The 17,622-nt window shown below is 51.4% G+C and overlaps 1 protein-coding gene across 3 annotated transcripts in view; it reads left to right on the plus strand.

The window, feature by feature from the left end:
* The window catches only part of zbbx (zinc finger, B-box domain containing), a 107,136-nt gene that overhangs the window by 31,732 nt on the left and 57,782 nt on the right, over nucleotides 1-17,622 (plus strand). For all 3 annotated transcript variants that reach the window (XM_052457674.1, XM_052457723.1, XM_052457703.1), the window contains exons 10-11: nucleotides 5,028-5,157; nucleotides 11,657-11,730. In XM_052457674.1, coding sequence (XP_052313634.1) covers nucleotides 5,028-5,157; nucleotides 11,657-11,730 — 204 coding nt within the window. The remainder of the gene's footprint in view (nucleotides 1-5,027; nucleotides 5,158-11,656; nucleotides 11,731-17,622) is intronic.

The following is a 17,622-nucleotide window of genomic DNA, read 5'->3' on the forward strand; positions in this document are numbered from 1 at the left end:
ACTGTTTCAGTTACAGCGGTGTTGGGGCAGACAGTGGGACTGTTTCAGTTACAGCGTGTTGGGGCAGACAGTGGGACTGTTTCAGTTACAGCGGTGTTGGGGCAGACAGTGGGACTGTTTCAGTTACAGCGGTGTTGGGGCAGACAGTGGGACTGTTTCAGTTACAGCGGTGTTGGGGCAGACAGTGGGACTGTTTCAGTTACAGCGGTGTTGGGGCAGACAGTGACACTGTTTCAGTTACAGCGGTGTTGGGGCAGACAGTGGGACTGTTTCAGTTACAGCGGTGTTGGGGCAGACAGTGACACTGTTTCAGTTACAGCGGTGTTGGGGCAGACAGTGGGACTGTTTCAGTTACAGCGGTGTTGGGGCAGACAGTGGGACTGTTTCAGTTACAGCGGTGTTGGGGCAGACAGTGGGACTGTTTCAGTTACAGCGGTGTTGGGGCAGACACTGTTTCAGTTACAGCGGTGTTGGGGCAGACAGTGGGACTGTTTCAGTTACAGCGTGTTGGGGCAGACACTGTTTCAGTTACAGCGTGTGGGGGCAGACAGTGGGACTGTTTCAGTTACAGCGTGTTGGGGCAGACAGTGGGACTGTTTCAGTTACAGTGGTGTTGGGGCAGACAGTGACACTGTTTCAGTTACAGCGGTTTTGGGGCAGACAGTGGGACTGTTTCAGTTACAGCGGTGTTGGGGCAGACAGTGGGACTGTTTCAGTTACAGCGGTGTTGGGGCAGACAGTGGGACTGTTTCAGTTACAGCGTGTTGGGGCAGACAGTGGGACTGTTTCAGTTACAGTGTGTTGGGGCAGACAGTGGGACTGTTTCAGTTACAGCGGTGTTGGGGCAGACAGTGGGACTGTTTCAGTTACAGCGGTGTTGGGGCAGACAGTGGGACTGTTTCAGTTACAGCGTGTTGGGGCAGACACTGTTTCAGTTACAGCGGTGTTGGGGCAGACAGTGGGACTGTTTCAGTTACAGCGGTGTTGGGGCAGACACTGTTTCAGTTACAGCGTGTTGGGGCAGACACTGTTTCAGTTACAGCGGTGTTGGGGCAGACAGTGGGACTGTTTCAGTTACAGCGTGTTGGGGCAAACAGTGGGACTGTTTCAGTTACAGTGGTGTTGGGGCAGACAGTGACACTGTTTCAGTTACAGCTGTTTTGGGGCAGACAGTGGGACTGTTTCAGTTACAGCGGTGTTGGGGCAGACAGTGGGACTGTTTCAGTTACAGCGGTGTTGGGGCAGACAGTGGGACTGTTTCAGTTACAGCGTGTTGGGGCAGACAGTGGGACTGTTTCAGTTACAGCGGTGTTGGGGCAGACAGTGGGACTGTTTCAGTTACAGCGGTGTTGGGGCAGACAGTGGGACTGTTTCAGTTACAGCGTGTTGGGGCAGACACTGTTTCAGTTACAGCGGTGTTGGGGCAGACAGTGGGACTGTTTCAGTTACAGCGGTGTTGGGGCAGACAGTGGGACTGTTTCAGTTACAGCGGTGTTGGGGCAGACAGTGACACTGTTTCAGTTACAGCGGTGTTGGGGCAGACAGTGTTTCAGTTACAGCGTGTTGGGGCAGACAGTGGGACTGTTTCAGTTACAGTGTGTTGGGGCAGACAGTGGGACTGTTTCAGTTACAGCGTGTTGGGGCAGACAGTGGGACTGTTTCAGTTACAGCGGTGTTGTGGCAGACAGTGACACTGTTTCAGTTACAGCGGTGTTGGGGCAGACAGTGTTTCAGTTACAACGGTGTTGGGGCAGAGGATTCCATCTGTAAGGGATGGATAATGGTGATTAAAGACGAGGACTGGAGCTAATGTTTAGGACAAGAAGAGGATCAGAAGTAAAGGATGAAGACTAATGTCCATCCTGCGCTGGACTAAGTACCCCCCTATGATCTCTTCAGGTCCTATAGAAAGTGCTTACAGCTGCAGAAAGGGATAAAGTCATGGTTGCTGCATATTGAGATAATTACAGGAGGAGATAATGATAGTAGTGATAGGAGGGGTTCCACTATAGAGATAATGATAGTAGTGATAGGAGGGGTTCCACTATAGAGATAATGATAGTAGTGTTAGGAGGGGTTCCACTATAGAGATAATGATAGTAGTGTTGGGAGGGGTTCCACTATAGAGATAATGATAGCAGTGTTGACAGGGGTTCCACTATAGAGATAATGATACCAGTGATAGGTGGTGTTCCACTATAGAGATAATGATAGCAGTGTTGGGAGGGGTTCCACTATAGAGATAATGATAGTAGTGATAGGTGGTGTTCCACTATAGAGATAATGATTGCAGTGATAGGAGGGGTTCCACTATAGAGATAATGATAGCAGTGTTGACAGGTGTTCCACTATAGAGATAATGATACCAGTGATAGGTGGTGTTCCACTATAGAGATAATGATAGCAGTGTTGGGAGGGGTTCCACTATAGAGATAATGATAGTAGTGATAGGTGGTGTTCCACTATAGAGATAATGATAACAGTGATAGGTGGTGTTCCACTATAGAGATAATGATTGCAGTGATAGGAGGGGTTCCACTATAGAGATAATGATAGCAGTGATAGGTGGTGTTCCACTATAGAGATAATGATAGCAGTGTTGGGAGGGGTTCCACTATAGAGATAATGATAGTAGTGATAGGAGGTGTTCCACTATAGAGATAATGATAGCAGTGATAGGAGGGGTTCCACTATAGAGATAATGATAGCAGTGATAGGTGGGTTCCACTATAGAGATAATGATAGTAGTGTTAGGAGGGGTTCCACTATAGAGATAATGATAGTAGTGATAGGTGGTGTTCCACTATAGAGATAATGATAGCAGTGATAGGTGGTGTTCCACTATAGAGATAATGATAGTAGTGATAGGAGGGGTTCCACTATAGAGATAATGATAGTAGTGATAGGTGGTGTTCCACTATAGAGATAATGATAGTAGTGATAGGTGGTGTTCCACTATAGAGATAATGATAGTAGTGATAGGAGGGGTTCCACTATAGAGATAATGATAGCAGTGATAGGTGGTGTTCCACTATAGAGATAATGATAGCAGTGTTAGGAGGGGTTCCACTATAGAGATAATGATAGTAGTGATAGGAGGGGTTCCACTATAGAGATAATGATAGTAGTGATAGGTGGTGTTCCACTATAGAGATAATGATAGCAGTGATAGGTGGTGTTCCACTATAGAGATAATGATAGCAGTGTTGGGAGGTGTTAGCTGGCTTCCAGGTTGATTTATTTATTTATTTCACCTTTATTTAACCAGGTAGGCCAGTTCACCTTTATTTAACCAGGTAGGCCAGTTCACCTTTATTTAACCAGGTAGGCCAGTTGAGAACAACTTCTCATTTACAACTGCGACCTGGCCAAGATAAAGCAAAGCAAACAAACAACAACACAGAGATACACATGGAGTAAAACAAACATACAGTCAATAATGCAGTTGAAGAAAATCTATATACAGGCAATATAGGCAATAAATAGGCCATGGTGGCGAAGTAAATACAAAATACCAATTAGACACGAGAGTGATTGATGTGCAGAAGATGAATGTGCAGGTAGAGATACTTGGGTGCAAAGGATCAAGATAAACAAATAAATACAGTATGGGGATGAGGTAGTTGGATGGGCTATTTACAGATGAGCTACAGTATGTACAGGTGCAGTGATCTGTGAGCTGCTCTGACAGCTGGTGCTTAAGTTAGTGAGGGAGATATGAGTCTCCAGCTTCAGTGATTTTTGCAGTTCGTTCCAGTCATTTGCAGCAGAGAACTGGAAGGAAAGGCGGCCAAAGGAGGAATTAGCTTTGGGGGTGACCAGTGAGATATACCTGCTGGAGCGTGTGCTATGGGTGGGTGTTGCTATGGTGACCAGAGAGATATAGCTGCTGGAGCGTGTGTTATGGGTGGGTGTTGCTATGGTGACCAGTGAGATATACCTGCTGGAGCGTGTGCTATGGGTGGGTGTTGCTATGGTGACCAGTGAGATATACCTGCTGGAGCGTGTGCTATGGGTGGGTGTTGCTATGGTGACCAGTGAGATATACCTGCTGGAGCGTGTGCTATGGGTGGGTGTTGCTATGGTGACCAGTGAGATATACCTGCTGGAGCGTGTGCTATGGGTGGGTGTTGCTATGGTGACCAGTGAGATATACCTGCTGGAGCGTGTGCTATGGGTGGGTGTTGCTATGGTGACCAGTGAGATATACCTGCTGGAGCGTGTGCTATGGGTGGGTGTTGCTATGGTTACCAGTGAGATATACCTGCTGGAGCGTGTGCTATGGGTGGGTGTTGCTATGGTGACCAGTGAGCTGAGATAAGGCGGGGCTTTACCTAGCAGAGACTTGTAGATGACCTGGAGCCAGTGGTTTGGCGTCAAATATGAAGCGAGGGCCAGCCAACAAGAGCGTACAGGTCGCAGTGGTGGGTAGTATATGGGGCTTTGGTGACAAATCGGATGGCACTGTGATAGACTACATCCAATTTGTTAAGTAGAGTGTTGGGAGGATCAGAGCAGTTGGAGGAGGAACACTTGAGAATGTGTTTGGCTGTTTTATTAGTTCTCTAATGCTTGGACAGACTTTGCTTCACTCCCTTTATTTCTGCATTTTGCCTAATTTCTTTTGTCAACCCATTGGCAGGGAAACCTAATGTAAAGCTGTCATTACACCAAATGTGTCCAGAGTAGTGCCATAACATGTCTGTTTCTCCTTCTCCCTCTGTCTCTCCTTCTCCCGCTGTCTCTCCTTCTCCCTCTGTCTCTCCTTCTCCCTCTGTCCTCTCCTTCTCCCTCTGTCTCTCCTTCTCCCTCTGTCTCTCCTTCTCCCTCTGTCTCTCCTTCTCCCTCTGTCCACCCCTTCTCCCTCTGTCTCTCCTTCTCCCTCTGTCCACCCCTTCTCCCTCTGTCTACTCCTTCTCCCTCTGTCTCTCCTTCTCCCTCTGTCTACCCCTTCTCCCTCTGTCTCTCCTTCTCCCTCTGTCTACTCCTTCTCCCTCTGTCCACTCCTTCTCCCTCTGTCCGTGTAGTATCAGTGGAAGTGATGGGGACCCAGTCAGACCTGAGTGACAGTGGGGCTGAGAGAGGACCAGTGAAGGTGGAGTTCACCCAACACAGTCTCAGTTACATGGACAGACTTCTCATCAAGAGACACCGCAGGTGAGAGAGAGAGAGAGAGAGAGAGAGAGAGAGAGAGAGAGAGAGAGAGAGAGAGAGAGAGAGAGAGAGAGAGAGAGAGAGAGAGAGAGAGAGAGACTGGAGAGAATTGAATTAAATTCAGAGAGAGAGACTGTAGAGAGAGAGCGAGAGAGACTTGAATTAAATTCAGAGAGAGAGAGACTGTAGAGAGAGAGCGAGAGAGACTTGAATTAAATTCAGAGAGAGAGAGAGACTGTAGAGAGAGAGAGAGAGACTAGAGAGAGAGAGAGACTAGAGAGACTAGAGAGAGACTAGAGAGAGACTAGAGAGAGGGAGACCAGGGGTGACAGTGAAGTGCGGCACTGTCCAAAGTGTTAACTTATCTCATTTCAGCACAGTGGAATATCATTTCAGCACAGTGGGATCTCATTTCAGCCCAGTGGATCTCATTTCAGAACAGTGGATCTCATTTCAGCACAGTGGATCTAATTTCAGCACAGTGGATCTCATTTCAACACAGTGGATCTCATTTCAGCACAGTGGGATCTCATTTTAACACAGTGGGATCTAATTTCAGAACAGTGGATCTCATTTCAGCACAGTGGATCTCATTTCAGCACAGTGGATCTCATTTCAGCACAGTAGGATCTAATTTTAACACAGTGGGATCTCATTTCAGAACAGTGGATCTCATTTCAGCACAGTGGAATATCATTTCAGCACAGTGGGATCTCATTTCAGCCCAGTGGATCTCATTTCAGAACAGTGGATCTCATTTCAGCACAGTGGATCTAATTTCAGCACAGTGGATCTCATTTCAACACAGTGGATCTCATTTCAGCACAGTGGGATCTCATTTCAGCACAGTGGGATCTCATTTCAGCACAGTGGGATCTCATTTCAGCACAGTGGGATCTCATTTCAGCACAGTGGGATCTCATTTCAGCACAGTGGGATCTCATTTCAGCACAGTGGATCTAATTTCAGCACAGTGGGATCTCATTTCAGCACAGTGGGATCTCATTTCAGCACAGTGGATCTCATTTCAGCACAGTGGGATCTCATTTCAGCACAGTGGGATCTCATTTTAACACAGTGGGATCTCATTTTAACACAGTGGGATCTCATTTCAGAACAGTGGATCTCATTTCAGCACAGTGGGATCTCATTTCAGCACAGTGGGATCTCATTTCAGCACAGTGGATCTCATTTCAGCACAGTGGATCTCATTTCAGCACAGTGGGATCTCATTTTAACACAGTGGGATCTAATTTCAGAACAGTGGATCTCATTTCAGCACAGTGGATCTAATTTCAGCACAGTGGATCTCATTTCAACACAGTGGATCTAATTTTAACACAGTGGGATCTCATTTCAGAACAGTGGGATCTCATTTCAGAACAGTGGATCTCATTTCAGCCCAGTGGATCTCATTTCAGAACAGTGGATCTCATTTCAGCACAGTGGGATCTCATTTTAACACAGTGGGATCTAATTTCAGAACAGTGGATCTCATTTCAGCACAGTGGATCTAATTTCAGCACAGTGGATCTCATTTCAACACAGTGGATCTCATTTCAACACAGTGGATCTCATTTCAGCACAGTGGATCTCATTTCAGCACAGTGGATCTCATTTCAGCACAGTGGATCTCATTTCAACACAGTGGGATCTCATTTCGACACAGTGGATCTCGTCAGCTTCAGCACTAACTTTACGATCACACACACACACACACACACACACACACACACACACACACACACACACACACACACACACACACACACACACACACACACACACACACACACACACACACACACACACACAATACAGTACACTGAGGCACAGTTGGAGAAACACAGGCACATGTGCAGACACACCCAGTCACATACGGCTCCAACAGGACCCAGGCAGAGAGAGCCTTTATGTTCTCATTACCATCTCCCAGTATGGTTCATGTTTAATACGCATGAAGCAGAAAAACTGGCAAACCTCTGGTGCCAACAACCTCATGATGAAAAAGAAAACTTAGTATTAGGTCACTCACTCACTCACTCACTCACTCACTCACTCACTCACTCACTCACTCACTCACTCACTCACTCACTCACTCACTCACTCACTCACTCTCCTCACTCACTCACACACACACACACACACACACACACACACACACACACACACACACACACACACACACACACACACACACACACACACACACACACACACACACACACACACACACACACACACACACACACACACACACACACACCATCTTGGCTGTCTATCAAATGTGATGATGGCCATGCTCTGGGAGGAGAGCTGCTGCCATTTGATGTGTCTGTGGAGGCCAATGCTGCTGGCTGGCTGAGAGGATTATCAAGTTCTATGGTTGCCATGGTTCTAATGAAATTCTATGGTTGCCATGCCTCTAAGGTCTCCTCTCGTGGAGGGGCAGGATTGTAAAGCTATTACATTGAACACCTTTTGACCAGCACTGATTTCAGCTGAGTTGTTTCTGAAGTGGACTAGCCATAAGTCCTCTGCTCCTTTCTCTTCAGAGGCAATCTCTGCTGCCTGCGTTGGGACCGCTGTAGCATTATGGGGGAGGAAGGGAGTGAGGAACAGGGGGAGGTGGAGCTAGAGGGTGTAGTAGCAGAGGGGGAGGCAGAGCTAGAGGGTGTAGTAGCAGAGACGGGAGGAGAGGGGGGAGGCAGTGCTAGAGGGTGTAGTAGTAGAGGGGGAGGCAGAGCTAGAGGGTGTAGTAGTTGAGGGGGAGGCAGAGCTAGAGGGTGTAGTAGTAGAGGGGGAGGCAGAGCTAGAGGGTGTAGTAGTAGAGGGGGAGGCAGAGCTAGAGGGTGTAGTAGTAGGGGGAGGAGGGGAGGTAGAGCTAGAGGGTGTAGTAATAGAGGGGAGGCAGAGCTAGAGGGGGAGAGAGAGGGGAGGAGAGGGGGAGGGGGCAGAGCTAGGGGTGTAGTAGTAGAGGGGAGGCAGAGCTAGAGGGTGTAGTAGTAGAGGGGGAGGAGAGGGGGAGGCAGAGCTAGAGGGTGTAGTAATAGAGGGGGAGGCAGAGCTAGAGGGTGTAGGAGTAGAGAGGGGAGGAGAGGGGGAGGCAGAGCTAGGGGTGTAGTAGTAGAGGGGGAGGGAGGGGGAGGCAGAGCTAGGGGTGTAGTAGTAGAGGGGGAGGCAGAGCTAGAGGGTGTAGTAGTAGAGGGGGAGGGAGAGGGGAGGCAGAGCTAGAGGGTGTAGTAGTAGAGGGGGAGGCAGAGCTAGAGGGTGTAGTAGTAGAGGGGGGAGGCAGAGCTAGGGGGTGTAGTAGTAGAGGGGGTGGAGAGGGGGAGGCAGAGCTAGAGGGTGTAGTAGTAGAGGGGGAGGCAGAGCTAGAGGAGTAGTAGTGGAGGGGAGGCAGAGCTAGAGGGGTGTAGTAGTAGAGGGGAGGCAGAGCTAGAAGGTGTAGTAGTTGAGGGGGGAGGCAGAGCTAGAGGGTGTAGTAGTAGAGGGGGGAGGCAGAGCTAGAGGGTGTAGTAGCAGAGACGGGAGGAGAGGGGGGAGGCAGTGCTAGAGGGGGTAGTAATAGAGGGGGAGGCAGAGCTAGAGGGTGTAGTAGTTGAGGGGGAGGCAGAGCTAGAGGGTGTAGTAGTAGAGGGGGAGGCAGAGCTAGAGGGTGTAGTAGTAGAGGGGGGAGGCAGAGCTAGAGGGTGTAGTAGTAGAGGGGGAGGAGGGGGAGGTAGAGCTAGAGGGTGTAGTAGCAGAGACAGGAGGAGAGGGGGGAGGCAGAGGTAGAGGATGTAGTAGTAGAGGGGGGAGGAGAGGGGGGAGGCTGAGCTAGAGGGTGTAGTAGTAGAGGGTCAAGAGAGGGGGGAGGCAGAGCTCGAGGGTTCAGTAGTAGAGGGGAGGCAGAACTAGAGGGTGTAGTAGTAGAGGGGGAGGCAGAGCTAGAGGGTGTAGTAGCAGAGGGCGAGGAGAGGGGGAGGCAGAGCTAGAGGGTGTAGTAATAGAGGGGAGGCAGAGCTAGAGGGTGTAGGAGTAGAGGGGGGAGAGAGGGGGAGGGGGCAGAGCTAGGGGTGTAGTAGTAGAGGGGAGGCAGAGCTAGAGGGTGTAGTAGTAGAGGGGGGAGAGGGGAGGCAGAGCTAGAGGGTGTAGTAATAGAGGGGAGGCAGAGCTAGAGGGTGTAGAAGTAGAGGGGGAGGAGAGGGGGAGGCAGAGCTAGGGGTGTAGTAGTAGAGGGGAGGCAGAGGTAGAGGGTGTAGTAGTAGAGGGGGAGGAGAGGGGGAGGCAGAGCTAGAGGGTGTAGTAATAGAGGGGGAGGCAGAGCTAGAGGGTGTAGGAGTAGAGGGGAGGAGAGGGGGAGGCAGAGCTAGGGGTGTAGTAGTAGAGGGGAGGAGAGGGGGAGGCAGAGCTAGGGGTGTAGTAGTAGAGGGGAGGCAGAGCTAGAGGGTGTAGTAGTAGAGGGGGAGGAGAGGGGGAGGCAGAGCTAGAGGGTGTAGTAGTAGAGGGGGAGGCAGAGCTAGAGGGTGTAGTAGTAGAGGGGGGAGGCAGAGCTAGAGGGAGTAGTAGTGGAGGGGGAGGCAGAGCTAGAGGGTGTAGTAGTAGAGGGGGGAGGCAGAGCTAGAAGGTGTAGTAGTTGAGGGGGGAGGCAGAGCTAGAGGGTGTAGTAGTAGAGGGGGGAGGGAGAGCTAGAGGGTGTAGGAGTAGAGGGAGGAGGGGAGGCAGATCTAGAGGGTGTAGTAGTAGAGGGGGGAGGCAGAGCTAGGGGGTGTAGTAGTAGAGGGGGAGGAGGGGGGAGGCAGAGCTAGAGGGTGTAGAAGTAGAGGGGGGAAGCAGAGCTAGAGGGTGTAGTAGTTGAGGGGGGAGGCAGAGCTAGAGGGTGTAGTAGTAGAGGGGGGAGGGGGGGAGGCAGAGCTAGAGGGTGTAGTAGTAGAGGGGGAGGAGGGGGAGGCAGAGCTAGAGGGTGTAGTAGTAGAGGGGGAAGCAGAGCTAGGGGGTGTAGTAGTAGAGGGGTGAGGCAGAGCTAGAGGGTGTAGTAGTTGAGAGGTGAGGCAGAGCTAGAGGGTGTAGTAGTTGAGGGGGAGGCAGAGCTAGAGGGTGTAGTAGTAGGGGGAGGAGAGGGGAGGCAGAGCTAGAGGGTGTAGTAGTAGAGGGGAGGCAGAGCTAGAGGGTGTAGTAGTAGAGGAGGAGGGGGAGGCAGAGCTAGAGGGTGTAGTAGTAGAGGGGAGGCAGGAGTTAGGGGGTGTAGTAGTAGAGGGGGAGGAGGGGAGGCAGAGCTACTGGGTGTAGTAGTAGAGGGGAGGCAGAGCTAGAGGGTGTAGTAGTAGAGGGGAGGAGGGGAGGCAGAGCTAGGGGTGTAGTAGTAGAGGGGGAGGCAGAGCTAGGGGGTGTAGTAATGAGGAGGGGAGGCAGAGCTACTGGGTGTAGAAGTAGAGGGGGGAGGCAGAGCTAGGGGTGTAGTAGTAGAGGGAGGAGGGGAGGCAGAGCTAGGGTGTAGTAGTAGAGGGGGAGGCAGAGCTAGAGGGTGTAGTAGTAGAGGGGGAGGCAGAGCTAGAGGGTGATAGTAGAGGGGGGAGGCAGAGCTAGAGGGTGTAGTAGTAGAGGGGGAGGAGAGGAGGGTACTGGGAATATAATGAGGGAGAGATGAGGAGAGGAGGGTACTGGGAATATAATGAGGGAGAGATGAGGAGAGGAGGGTACAGGGAATATAATGAGGGAGAGATGAGGAGAGGAGGGTACTGGGAATATAATGAGGGAGAGATGAGGAGAGGAGGGTACAGGGAATATAATGAGGGAGAGATGAGGAGAGGAGGGTACAGGGAATATAATGAGGGAGAGATGAGGAGAGGAGGGTACTGGGAATATAATGAGGGAGAGATGAGGAGAGGAGGGTACTGGGAATATAATGAGGGAGAGATGAGGAGAGGAGGGTACAGGGAATATAATGAGGGAGAGATGAGGAGAGGAGGGTACTGGGAATATAATGAGGGAGAGATGAGGAGAGGAGGGGACAGGGAATTTTGAGAGGGAGAGCAATTATTAACTGCAGAGTAAACATATGCTCTATTGGATTTAAACCATGGTGTTGTTGGAAATCCTTCACCCAGTCCAAGCCCTGTGGAACACCTTGGCCTGGCTCTCTGGCAGAAGGCCTGGAATGTAGGCCTGTCTGTCTGTCTGTCTGTCTGTCTGTCTGTCTGTCTGTCTGTCTGTCTGTCTGTCTGTCTGTCTGTCTGTCTGTCTGTCTGTCTGTCTGTCTGTCTGTCTGTCTGTCTGTCTGTCTCTCTGTCTCTCCGATCTATGTCTGTTTGAAAATATCTCCATCACATCCAACTGTCTCTTTGACATGTAGAGAGCTCTACCCATCCATCTATCTGCTTAATCTATCTGTCGCTTCTGGGTGGGGTCACGGTGGGTGAGAGGGGGGAGGGAGATGGGTGCAGGGGATGATGGTAGTGGAAAGAGGGACATCTATCTAATCTGTCTGTTTTGGGTCGGGGGTCTGCTGTCTTTTTGTCAGGAAGCCGATGGAAGCCTATCAACCAGTGTCCTCCCTGGTCTCAGTGCAGAGCTCCCCAACACACACACTGACAGGTGGGTTACACACACGCACACACGCACACACACACTCGGTGATTGAGGACAAAATACACACATTGACTGTTGAGCTACAAATGCATGCGTACACATTTCCGCACAAGTCACACACACACACACACAGACACACACACACACACACAAAGACACACACACACACACACACACACACACACACACACACACACACACACACACACACACACACACACACACACACACACACACACACACACACACACACACACACACAGACACACACGCACAAAGACAGACAGACACACACACGCACAAAGACAGACACACACGCTCCAAACAAGTTTAAAGAATCACCTCCTTCCTTGTGGGTCAACTGTTTCTCTCTCTTCCCGTCCTTGCCGGCGTGATGGGTCACTGGCTGTGATTGTGTGGGCAGGTGGCCGTTAGGCCCGGCTGATGCCTGACAGGGTGCACTCTAACTGGGCAGCGGGTGCAGGACTGGGGGTCAGACCTGCATCTCACTAGTCAGTGGAGCCTGCTGGGTATCTGGCCACCTTACAGTTGTCGGAGTAAGGCTATCTGCTCCTGTCACTTCCCCCCCAATAAACAGAACATCGGTCAGACTCCATGTATACGGTCAGAACTCGGGCTCCCGAGTGGCGGAGCGGTCTAAGGCACTGCATCTCAGTGCTAGAGGTGTCAGTACAGACCCTGGTTCGATTCCGGGCTGTATCACAACCGGACGGGATTTGGAGTCCCATAGGGTCGCGAATAATTGGCCCAGAGTCATCCAGGTTAAGGTTTGGCCGGGGTAGGCCGTCATTGTAAATAAGAATTTGTTCTTAACTGACTTGCCTGGTTATATTAAAAAAATGATCTAAAAATCACCCCTCAGTACGACCTCCTCCTCAGTCCTCTCTCTCCAACGACCTCCTCTCCTCAGTTCCCCCACTCAGTTCAGTCCTCTCTCTCTCCAACGACCTCCCTCCTCAGTTCTCCCACCTCCTCAGTTCCCCCACTCTCAGTCCCTCTCTCTCTCCCAACGACCTCCTCAGTTCCCCCACTCTCAGTCCTCTCTCTCTCCAACGACCTCCTCAGTTCCAACGACCCCCACCCTCAGTCCTCAGTCTCTCTCCAACTACCTCCTCAGTTCCCCCACTCTCAGTCTCTCTAACTACCTCCTCTCCAACGACCTCTCCTCAGTTCCCCACCCTCAGTCCTCCCTCTCCTAACGACCTCCTCAGTTCCCCACCCAGTCCCTCTCTCTCCTAACTACCTCCTCTCCCCCAGTCCTCAGTCTCTCTCTCCAACTACCTCCTCAGTTCCCCCACCCTCAGTCCTCCTCTTCCCAATGACCTCCTCAGTTCTCTCTCTCTCTCTCTGTAACTCAGACCTCCTCAGTTCCCCAGTCCTCTCTCCAACTACCCTCTCCCCCACCCTCAGTCCTCACCTCCTTCTCTCCCAACCTTCTCAAACCTCCTCAGTTCCCCACCCTCAGTCCTCTCTCTCTCCAACGACCTCCTCAGTTCCCCCACCCTCAGTCCCCCTCTCTCCAACGACCTCCTCAGTTCCCCCACCCTCAGTCCCCTCTCTCTCCAGTTACCTCCTCAGTTCCCCCACCCTCAGTCCCTCTCTCTCCAACGACCTCCTCAGTTCCCCAGACCTCCCTCAGTCCTCTCTCTCTAACGACCTCCTCAGTTCCCCAGTCCTCAGTCCCTCTCTCTCTCCAACGACCTCCTCAGTTTCCTCAGTCCTCTCTCTCTCCAACGACCTCCTCAGTCCAGTTTCCAACGACCTCCTCAGTCCCTCTCCTCTCTCCAACGACCTCCTCAGTTTCCCCAGCCCCTCAGTCCTCTCTCTCTCTCCAACGACCTCCTCAGTTCCTCTCTTAACACCTCCTCAGTTCCCCCACCCTCTCTCTCTCCAACTACCTCCTCAGTTCCCCCACCCTCAGTCCTCTCTTCTCAGACCCCTCAGTTCCCCACCTCAGTCCTCTCTCTTAACTTCCTCAGTTCCCCCACCCTCAGTCCTCCCTCTTCCCAATGACCCTCCTAGTTCCCCCAGTTTCCCAGTTCCTCAGTCTTTCCCCACCCTCAGTCCCTCTCTCTTTCAGGACAGAACTCTCTAAGGACCTCCTCAGTTCCTCAGGCCTCTCTGACCTCCTCAGTTCCCCTAAGGACACCCTCAGTCCTCTCTCTTCTAACCTTCTCAAACCACATTCCCAGGAGAGTCCAGTTCCTCTACTAAGGACAGGAACATCCTGTTAACCCCAGGAGGGCTAATCTCAAATCAAGAAGGGCCCTCTATACCCTGTCGATACTATTGACGGTGAAGCACTGTTTGTGGAAGAAAAATATCTAAAAGTTATTCAGCTATTCAAACTCTTGAGTTTTGTCTGGGAGTTGCAGGTTCAATCTTCAAATTCTCTGTATCAGACAGCTAGTCCCCTCGACCTGTCTCTTAGGACAGTCCAGTTTCCCAGACAGCTCATCCCCTCGACCTGTTTCTTACGACAGTCCAGTTTCCCAGACAGCTAGTCCCCTCGACCTGTCTCTTACGACAGTCCAGTTTTGCCAGACAGCTCGTCCCCTCGACCTGTCTCTTACGACAGTCCTACTAAGGACCCCAGTTTCCCAGACAGCTAAGGACAGTCAGTTCCCTGACCTGTCTACTACGACAGTCCAGTTTTGCCAGACAGCTCGGACCCTGTTTACTCGACCTGTTTCTAAGGACAGGAGAGGACAGTCCAGTTTCCCAGACAGCTCGTCCCCTCGACCTGTCTCTTACGACAGTCCAGTTTCCCAGACAGCTGGTCCCCTCGACCTGTTTCTTACGACAGTCCAGTTTCCCAGACAGCTAGTCCCCTCGACCTGTCTCTTAGGACAGTCCAGTTTCCCAGACAGCTGGTCCCCTCGACCTATCTCTTAGGACAGTCCAGTTTCCCAGACAGCTAGTCCCCTCGACCTGTCTCTTAGGACAGTCAGTTTCCCAGACAGCTTGTCCCCTCGACCTGTCTCTTAGGACAGTCCAGTTTCCCAGACAGCTCGTCCCCTCGACCTGTCTCTTACGACAGTCCAGTTTCCCAACAGGTCGTCCCCTCGACCTGTCTCTTCGGATTGTCCAGTTTCCCAGACAGCTCGTCCCCTCGACCTGTCTCTTAGGACAGTCCAGTTTCCCAGGATGTTTTCTGTCTTTCCTTGTCTTTCACTCTAAAAAAATGAGTGCTGTGTGAAGTCTTTACTAAGGACAGGAGAGGAGGGCTGTTTACTAAGGACAGGAGAGGAGGGCTGTTTACTAAGGACAGGAGAGGAGGGCTGTTTACTAAGGACAGGAGAGGAGGGCTGTTTACTAAGGACAGGAGAGGAGGGCTGTTTACTAAGGACAGGAGAGGAGGGCTGTTTACTAAGGACAGGAGAGGAGGGCTGTTTACTAAGGACAGGAGAGGAGGGCTGTTTACTAAGGACAGGAGAGGAGGGCTGTTTACTAAGGACAGGAGAGGAGGGCTGTTTACTAAGGACAGGAGAGGAGGGCTGTTTACTAAGGACAGGAGAGGAGGGCTGTTTACTAAGGACAGGAGAAGAGGGCTGTTTACTAAGGACAGGAGAGGAGGGCTGGCTACTAAGGACAGGAGAGGAGGGCTGTTTACTAAGGACAGGAGAGGAGGGCTGGCTACTAAGGACAGGAGAGGAGGGCTGTTTACTAAGGACAGGAGAGGAGGGCTGTTTACTAAGGACAGGAGAGGAGGGCTGTTTACTAAGGACAGGAGAGGAGGGCTGTTTACTAAGGACAGGAGAGGAGGGCTGGCTACTAAGGACAGGAGAGGAGGGCTGTTTACTGAGGACAGGAGGAGAGAGAGGGCTGTTTACTAAGGACAGGAGAGGAGGGCTGTTTACTAAGGACAGGAGAGGAGGGCTGTTTACTAAGGACAGGAGAGGAGGGCTGTTTACTAAGGACAGGAGAGGAGGGCTGTTTACTAAGGACAGGAGAGGAGGGCTGTTTAAGGACAGGAGAGGAGGGCTGTTTACTAAGGACAGGAGAGGAGGGCTGTTTACTAAGGACAGGAGAGGAGGGCTGTTTACTAAGGACAGGAGAGGGAGGGCTGTTTACTAAGGACAGGAGAGGAGGGCTGTTTACTAAGGACAGGAGAGGAGGGCTGTTTACTAAGGACAGGAGAGGAGGGCTGTTTACTAAGGACAGGAGAGGAGGGCTGTTTACTAAGGACAGGAGAGGAGGGCTGTTTACTAAGGACAGGAGAGGAGGGCTGTTTACTAAGGACAGGAGAGGAGGGCTGTTTACTAAGGACAGGAGAGGAGGGCTGTTTACTAAGGACAGGAGAGGAGGGCTGTTACTAAGGACTAAGGACAGGAGAGGAGGGCTGTTTACTAAGGACAGAGGGCTGTTTACTAAGGACAGGAGAGGAGGGCTGGCTACTAAGGACAGGAGACAGGAGGGCTGTTTACTAAGGACAGGGAGGAGGGCTGTTTACTAAGGACAGGGCTGTTTACTAAGGACAGGAGAGGAGGGCTGTTTACTAAGGACAGGAGAGGAGGGCTGTTTACTAAGGACAGGAGAGGAGGGCTGTTTACTAAGGACAGGAGAGGAGGGCTGTTTACTAAGGACAGGAGAGGAGGGCTGTTTACTAAGGACAGGAGAGGAGGGCTGTTTACTAAGGACAGGAGAGGAGGGCTGTTTACTAAGGACAGGAGAGGAGGGCTGTTTACTAAGGACAGGAGAGGAGGGCTGTTTACTAAGGACAGGAGAGGAGGGCTGTTTAAGGACAGGAAGGGGACAGGAGAGGAGGGCTGTTTACTAAGGACAGGAGAGGAGGGCTGTTTACTAAGGACAGGAGGACAGGAGGAGAGGAGGGCTGTTTACTAAGGACAGGAGAGGAGGGCTGTTTACTAAGGACAGGAGAGGAGGGCTGGCTACTAAGGACAGGAGAGGAGGGCTGGCTACTAAGGACAGGAGAGGAGGGCTGTTTACTAAGGACAGGAGAGGAGGGCTGTTTACTAAGGACAGGAGAGGAGGGCTGTTTACTAAGGACAGGAGAGGAGGGCTGTTTACTAAGGACAGGAGAGGAGGGCTGTTTACTAAGGACAGGAGAGGAGGGCTGTTTACTAAGGACAGGAGAGGAGGGCTGTTTACTAAGGACAGGAGAGGAGGGCTGTTTACTAAGGACAGGAGAGGAGGGCTGTTTACTAAGGACAGGAGAGGAGGGCTGTTTACTAAGGACAGGAGAGGAGGGCTGTTTACTAAGGACAGGAGAGGAGGGCTGTTTACTAAGGACAGGAGAGGAGGGCTGTTTACTAAGGACAGGAGAGGAGGGCTGTTTACTAAGGACAGGAGAGGAGGGCTGTTTACTAAGGACAGGAGAGGAGGGCTGTTTACTAAGGACAGGAGAGGAGGGCTGGCTACTAAGGACAGGAGAGGAGGGCTGTTTACTAAGGACAGGAGAGGAGGGCTGGCTACTAAGGACAGGAGTGGAGGGCTGTTTACTAAGGACAGGAGAGGAGGGCTGTTTACTAAGGACAGGAAGGAGGGCTGTTTACTAAGGACAGGAGAGGAGGGCTGTTAAGGACTAAGGACAGGAGAGGAGGGCTGTTTACTAAGGACAGGAGAGGAGGGCTGTTTACTAAGGACAGGAGAGGAGGGCTGTTTACTAAGGACAGGAGAGGAGGGCTGTTTACTAAGGACAGGAGAGGAGGGCTGTTTACTAAGGACAGGAGAGGAGGGCTGTTTACTAAGGACAGGAGAGGAGGGCTGTTTACTAAGGACAGGAGAGGAGGGCTGTTTACTAAGGACAGGAGAGGAGGGCTGTTTACTAAGGACAGGAGAGGAGGGCTGTTTACTAAGGACAGGAGAGGAGGGCTGTTTACTAAGGACAGGAGAGGAGGGCTGTTTACTAAGGAC

The sequence above is a fragment of the Oncorhynchus keta genome, chromosome 1 (assembly GCF_023373465.1).
Source record: "Oncorhynchus keta strain PuntledgeMale-10-30-2019 chromosome 1, Oket_V2, whole genome shotgun sequence".
In the NCBI taxonomy this organism is placed as follows: domain Eukaryota; kingdom Metazoa; phylum Chordata; class Actinopteri; order Salmoniformes; family Salmonidae; genus Oncorhynchus; species Oncorhynchus keta.